Source organism: Apis dorsata, unplaced genomic scaffold (assembly GCF_000469605.1).
Source record: "Apis dorsata unplaced genomic scaffold, Apis dorsata 1.3 scaffold_94, whole genome shotgun sequence".
NCBI lineage: Eukaryota > Metazoa > Arthropoda > Insecta > Hymenoptera > Apidae > Apis > Apis dorsata.
Genome location: NW_006263392.1, coordinates 352,773 through 361,184, shown reverse-complemented (window position 1 = coordinate 361,184; position 8,412 = coordinate 352,773). Strand labels below are relative to the sequence as shown.

Here is an 8,412-nt window from a genome sequence, read left to right as displayed (position 1 = left end):
ATATATATATATATATATATATGTATTATGTATATGTATATAATTTTTTTTGTATTTTTATATTTTTGTCTTATTTAATTTTATGTTTTTTTCATTTTGCATAATAGATATATCATATTTATCATATTTTTTTGATATTGCTTGAATTTGTTATTATTGAAATTTGTTCCCATAGAAATATAGTAAAGACATGTGTAATTAACATTTTTTAAAACAAAATAGCTTTTTAAAATTGGATTAAATCATTTGAAAAATTAGAGAAAACTAACTTTACTAAACTTTTTTATTTGAACATTTAATAAAATTTTAAAATATATGTATTTTATAAACCCTATATCAATTATATGAGTGAAGTATGTCGATATTTTTAAAGAATAAGTTTAAATTAACGTTATATATTTATATAATAGATGTAGGAACAGATGGAAAACAGCAGCACGAAGTATTTAATCCTGGTTATAGTAGAGCATCTTCAAGTAATAGTGTCACACCACCAGTTACGCAACCACCTGCACCAATGGCCACAATCAATGGCTCGACATCATTACGTTCTCGGTAAATCTTTCCTTTTAAAATTTACATCATTATAATTTTTATATTCTTTAATTTATTCGTTTATCTTTTTATTTTTAAATGATTTAATTTTATATTGATTTTTTTATATTTCTCTTTCTTTTTATATTATATTATTATATTTCCTAATATAGTTCGAGTCATAATTTGCATGATTCGACGAAAATCGGAATTTTACCATCGAATGGTCTCGTAACTAGACAACAATCGTCACCAAATTTGAATCCTGATCATACATCGAGTCACAATGATACAAATGTGAATAGTGGAACAAATTCGAACATTCTTCAAGGTAACGAAGCTGAAAGATTTTATCAAAACTTGAGTATCTATCGTAATCAAGATGCAACAACCAAACAGCATAATCCATCTCAACATTTAGATGATAGGTAAGAAAGTTCCGTTTTTTTTAATAATTTTTCTCATTTATTTTTGTCCCTTTTTTTTTCTTTTTTTTCTATCTATTTTCCTTTTTTTCTATTTTTTTTTTCTTTATTTTATAAATTTATAATAAAGATGATTTTACTAATTTTAATGACTTTCAAGATACTTTACGATCTTTATTGATTTGAACCAACTTGAAATAGATTTTAAAAATATCATTTTGATCAAGTTTTTCTTATATATGTAAACAGTTTAAATATTATAGATTAAAATATAGATTCCAAGATATTCACAAAAAACTTTTTGATAATATATATCCAATTTTTTATATATATTTCTATATATTTGTATTTATATCAGTATTTACATCATATAGGAATATGCAACATTTCAAAGAATACTCAAATTTATTATAGATGAATACTAAATGTTAATGATATTAATTCATTTGTTACATTATGCTTATATAAATAATAGGAAAATGATATATTGCTGCATGCATTCTTACAAATATATATGAATAGAAAAAATTCGATATATAATACTGAAAAATTTTTGCAAGTAACTAAAAATAAAGCCGATTGCCAATTACATGTATATAAAAAAATTTGTACATATATATATTTATATATATATTTAAAAAATTTAATATTTTTTTTTAAATATTTTTTTCAATATTATTTTTCAAAATTATTTATCAATATGAGAAAGAAACTAATCAATAGATTCACTAAATCTTCTGTAAGTTAATTCGAAGAACATCTTTATAATATATTATCTATTTTAAATCAAACTTAAAATCAAACTTATTGAGAGAGTCCATGACATTTATCTATAATATTAAACATATTTTATTTTAAAATAATAAATCATACAAGAAAAAATTATTCAATATGTTGTCTTTAATAACATATTCATTTCAAAATTATTAAAATTAATGAGATCATCCTTATTATATTAATTATTAAATAGTTTAAATTTTATTTTTTTTCATATATATTATTTTTTTTTGTTTTATTATTCTTTTCATATATTTTTATTTATATTTTTTTATTCTAATTTTATTTAATTATTGAAGTTAAAAATTAATTTGTGATGATCACATATTTATGATTATTCTTCTTTTCTTCTTTCAAATTATAGAACTTCTCTTCAATTACAAAAGAATTTGAAAGGTTCACAAAATTCTTTAAATCGTCCGGGAATGTTTGAAATGAATCAAACTAGAGACCGTCCAATATCTTCATATGTACCTCAACCTCAACAACAATCTTATATTGACAATACTGGTCAATCGCAACAACAAGCTTGCATAGTACCTCCAAGATCTCAATCGTCTCGAGATATAATACGTCAAGAAGCGAAACTTCAAGAAATGCAAGAAGAAGTCAGAAGACGCGAGTTACGAGGTGGCATTTCAGTTCCATTAAATCAATACCGACCACCTACTTATAATTTAAAAACAAATACATCTGTTCAATCATCGATTAGTTCTGTTGTTCGACCAACAAAATCTATTAGTTCACAATCAAATTTGGGATCAAGTCCACCAATAACAATATCCACATCATCAGTTTCAACATCCAGACAAACTGGTCCTTCAAGTTATAATTATTTGGATGCACAATATAGTTCATACATGGTTCAATATGGAAAATCTTCACATACTCATCAACATCAACATCAATCTCAATCTCAATCTCAACACCAACATCAGCATCAACATCAGCTACAGCTCCAGCATCAATATCAACACCAGCATCAACATCAGCATCAACATCAACATCAATATCAACATCAACATCAACATCACAATATGCAACAACAAAATTTTGGACATATCCAATATGGACATGTTGGTATGATATCATTAAGAGGAAAAAATGACTTAACTCGTATGCAATCAAATGGGACATTACACGATTATGGAAGAGATCAAAATGTTCGAGACATTGGAAAATTATATACAGATCAGAATCAACATATTGCTGGATCGCAGTATTGTTTAAATAGTAATCCAGAGATACAAAATGAATTCTATAATGATGAAAATGGAATAAATAGAATGCAAACTGCACCAGAAGAAACTTCGATTTCAAATGAAATTCCTATACGACCTGTTCTACCAGAAGAAGGATTTACCGAAAGTTCTCCACCGCCACCTCCAAGCACCTCTACTCATCCTCTCTATAATAAACAATCGGATTCAAGGTAATGAAGTAATAATAATTGAAGAAAGTAAATTAAAAAATAAAAAATATTATTATTCATTTAGATACACTGCAAGTATGCAAGATCCTCCGCGTGGAGGATATTATCCAACAAATACAACAGGTACATTACAACCACGTCAATATCAATATAGTGCTTCAAATCCATGGCAAAGAGAAGAAAAAGAGAAAGTAAGTGCAAAGTAAAATTATTTTTCATATACAATAACATTTTTCATATTTTTTTACTGAATCATACTTGAATTTATTATATATTATATAATATTATTATTTATTATAGTTGTTGTCTGTATTATTTTCATTATTTTTTTCTTCTTTTTCATCTTTATTTTTTTATTATTATTATCATCATTTAGGAACAGGCACGCAGAAGAGAAGCTGCAAGACAATGGCGAGATCAACAAATAGCGGAATTAAGTGCACTATCTCATAGAACATCGCAACAAGAGGAACAATTGCGAGCTCTTCAATTAGAAAGAGATTTTCAAAAAAGAGCCGAAGAAATAGCCAATCAACAAGATGATGATGAAGAAAGTAATGATTTAGATACTGAAAATATAAGAGTTCAGCAATCTTTATTTCAAACAACAATGATGCAAGATCGAAATAATTCATTAGAGCAACATCATTCCAATTTATCCAGGACTAATATAACAAACCAATCCTCTAAAGGAAATCATTTTTCTCGATCTCTTGGTGGATCTCCAATGCATTCTATGAATGTCGTAACTACACACGGAAATAATATTCTTCAACAATGTTCACAAAATATTACAACTACTTGTTTGCAGCAACAACAGCAACAACAGCAACAACAAGACAATTCCAGTTCGCTTTTATCTTCAGATTTTCAACATCAACATATTAATCAAATGCAAAATAATATGGCACAAATTTCAATGCCATCCTTGATTCATTTGACTTCTTCTCAAAAATCTCTTGGTTTGTCTCAATCCAATGAAGAAAAAGAAATGCACCGTAGACATGAGGAGATTAAACGAAAACAAATAGATTTCGATGATACTCAATTGAAAAAAGAGGAAGAAACTAATAAACAACAACAAATGTATCAACAGCAACATCATTCGCAACAATCACAATCCCATCTTAAAACTCAACAATTATTGCATTCTAATATGTTGCGATTAGATAGCTTAATCATTAACGGATCAAACGCATCTCGTAAGTATTTTTTTTACTAGATCTAATAAATCAATTTAAAAAAAATAATATTTTATATATATTTTTTAATAGCTACGCAAAATGATATCAATGATGCGCCTCTGCCTCCAGAACGAGGTTCTAGTTTTGCGGTTATGTCGCAGCAAAATACGCTCAGATCAAATAATGCAAACATATCAAATATAATATTAGCATCTCAACCGCAAACAACATCCGTTAAAAGAGTCTCATTTCACGATTCAAATGCAAATGTAGAATCTATACGAAATATCTCGTCTGGAAATTTGAGCACGAATCAAACTATGACTATGGATGCCATTACAGAAGATCCAAATGTAAGATAGATAATAATTATATATATATTGTTTTTGAAATAATATATCGATTCACATATTTTTAATTATATAAAAAAATATATCACGTAAATATATTATAAAAAATTGCTTAACTTTCAAATTGAATTTATAACTTTATAATATATGATTGAAATATAAAAAGAGAATCATAAAGTGTTAACATTACTGCAGATATTACGATTTTTTCTTTATTATTTAATTATTATTTAATATTAAATTAAATGTTTTAAGGAATCAATTATTTTAGATGGAGTATAAGAAATTTTTTAGAGATGCTCATTGGAATTAAAGCTCTTTCTTTTTTTTAAACAAAATGGCATATTAATTACTTAATATTTACATAACTATTATCAAACTTAATAATATTTATTTAAGACATTTCTTTTCTATTGTGTATAATTAAAAATTATAGCTTATATATAGTAATAATAATAAATTATTATTTTATAATAATAAATTATTATAAAAAAAATATATGATTCAATATAAAAAAAAATTAAAAGTATTGAAAAAAATATATATTTTGAAAGTTATTTGATTAAAATTAAAAATATTGTCTATTTATTTGTAAACATGTATTAATGTTATTAAGATCTGTCAATTTTGCTAGAAGAATATGGAATGAAGGAAGAATATAAAGATGAAAGTATACATGCAGGCTTGAATGATATTGATGTATGTTTGATATTGCAATAATGCATTTTTATAAAATATTATTTATAACAAATAATCATAAATATGAAACAAATATTTAATGAAAAAAAAATCTTTGCAAATTTCATAATTATTATTTAAAATAGAAAAAAAAATGTTTAATAAGTTATTTGATTTGACAACAGAAATAAGTATCAGTTAATAAATTAAGTTAATAAATTAATAAATTATTTCATTAAAAAAAAATGAACAGAGAGATCTTTAGATCCTAAGAAGCATCTTTCAAAAAATATTTTATTATTAAATTAAAATAATGCCTTTGAATTGTTTAATTAAATAATATTAATATATGATACTTTTAAAGAAAATAGTTTATTAATATTTTATGTAACTTATAACATATTAATAAATATTAATAATAAAAAATAAATATTAATAATGAAATCAATTTAAAAAATTTTTAATGCTAATTTCATTATGAAACTCTTGATTGAAAAATTTATGACATTTTTATATCATTTTAAATCTTTTGTCTTGGGATAAAATTATTTTTTAATGAACCTTATATATATATTTTATTCTATGTATAATTAATACATGGTATAATAATGTTGTCTACATAGAAATTGTAAAAATTTAATATGATTTTCTGTTCTATATAATTTTTATTGTTGTTGTTATATTTGATTGATCAATGGCATATATTTTACAATTATAATATGTAGTTAACTATTATGCTTATTATAAAAAAATTTTTATAAAGTTTGCATATAATTCATTGATTATATTAATTTTTTTTTTCTTATTATCTATAAAGTTTTATATATCTTGAAATATTGCATTTCCTATATATTATGTATGATTTGGTTTATTTTATAAATTTATATTTTCAATATTTATAATTGTTCATTTAATAATTTTAAATGTATATTAGATAGAATTATATAGATATTGATGTGTTTGGAATTGAGTTTTACTTGTAATATAAATGATTTAAATTTATAATGAGATAATAATGAGATAAATTTACTTTTCATATTTTTGTTTTAATTATGTTCATTGTTATGTTATATTTGCTATTTTATTGAAATTTTAAATATTTGTGTACATCATATTATTCTATCTATCTATGAATTTGTTATTCATATTTTCTATTATTTTACTTTGAGTTTATTTTTCCTTTTGATTTTTAATATTTTAATTTTTTTTTTTATTTAAAAATTCAATAAGATATTTTACTGATACTATTATTTTTAACTAACTATTTTACTTATGTAAGTGTTAAATTTCAAAATTTATAAATTAGTATAATTTATAATATATCATATTTTTTCTCTATTTTGTATATAAAAACTATATTTTTTTTATTAAAAAATTTTGAAACTGGGTTTAAGCATATGCAAAATCAATGAATCATTTTGAAAGATGTTTTTTCATATTTAAATTTTATTTTTGTTGATACTTGGATCCATATTTTTCATTTTAAGTTATATGATTGTTCTCTATCTCTTCATTGTATAAGATATAATTATAATTATATAATTTGATTGAAGAATTTTATAATCATATTTGAAACTTTATATACTTATAATTATAATATTTTTAATATTTATTTTAATTAGTTAAAACATATGAAATAGAATCAAAAACTTTTTTTGTAATTATATTTATATTTTTGGAGTTATAATTAGAATTATATGTATAATAATATAGATATTTCTTTTATTATTTTATTTATTTCATATATTTTCTTTACATTCTTAACTCTTTTTTTTTTATAGCTTTTTTGTTTCTTTATCATTATCTTATGTATATATCATTATCTATGTATATATATGTGTGTCGTTGATAATTAATGAAATTATTTTATATATTATTTTTATATATTATTTTATATATTTATTTTTATATATTATTTATAGACAGTATAAGAGTAAAAGAGTAAAAGTAATAGAACAATGATTTGAAAATATTTTAGGTATTTTGATTTTTTGATTTTATATATCATATTTTTCTTTATTATATTATTATTTTTCTAATAATGAAATCATTTATTATTTATATGATAAAGTTTGTATTTGAATAGTTATATTTTATATATTATTAATGCTTAGTCTTTAATTATATATTTATGAGATTATTTTTTGAAATTCTGTTTTGATTATAATATTTTGTACGTTTTTCTTTTATTTTCATTATTGCATAAAGTTAGTTCATCTCACATGTTAGGAAATCATAATTTTATTCTTATATATTATTTATTTTCTTTGTTGCATGATATTTTTATAGAATTTTTTTTCATTATTTCAAAATATATCATTTTCTTTTTTTTTTTCTTTTGCTTCCTTATATCTTTTTATTTTTATATATAGATAATTAATTTCTGTTTCAAATTGTATAAAATGTAATAAAATTTTTTGTGTATACTTTTATATAGCAATATTATATGTATTTTTATTTTTTTCAATCAAATTATTTTCATTATGTACTATGTTTTCTTATATTTTTATTTTAGAATTTTGAATTTATTGTTTTTCATTTACATAAGATTTTGTTTATTAGATATTACACATAACTCTTCTATAGTATGGATGTGATTGCTTGTCATAATTTTAATAATAATCCTAAAATTATTAATATAATTTATTGTTATGTGTGCATTAAATTATATCAAAGTTGATATAATTTTAATCTTTCAAATTTTAATCTTTCTTTTAGATTTTTTTTTTTATTGTTCCACATTTCAGTAATTTACTTCATTAATTCATTTTCTATTATTTTGGGATTTATGTTTTTATTTGCTTGTGATGTTAATGATTTAAATAAAGATTTAATTTTTTGATATTGATCTAGATAGTATAATTAAAAAAATTAACAAGTGATTGAAATTATGCCATCAGACATGTGTGATATAATAGAGCATATTGATGATGGTATTTGAGTTGTACTTGTCTTTTTTTTAATATTGTCTTTATTTAATANTTTTTTTAATTTTATTTAATATTGTACTTGTTTGTATAATGTATAATGCT

The 8,412-nt window shown here is 21.7% G+C and overlaps 1 protein-coding gene across 1 annotated transcript in view; it reads left to right on the top strand.

The window, feature by feature from the left end:
* The window catches only part of LOC102674161, a 50,227-nt gene that overhangs the window by 32,416 nt on the left and 9,399 nt on the right, over positions 1-8,412 (top strand). The window contains 6 exon segments of the mRNA XM_031508678.1: positions 411-555; positions 708-962; positions 2,101-3,168; positions 3,233-3,359; positions 3,545-4,370; positions 4,443-4,705. Of these exon segments, the coding sequence (XP_031364538.1) occupies positions 411-555; positions 708-962; positions 2,101-3,168; positions 3,233-3,359; positions 3,545-4,370; positions 4,443-4,705 (2,684 nt within the window).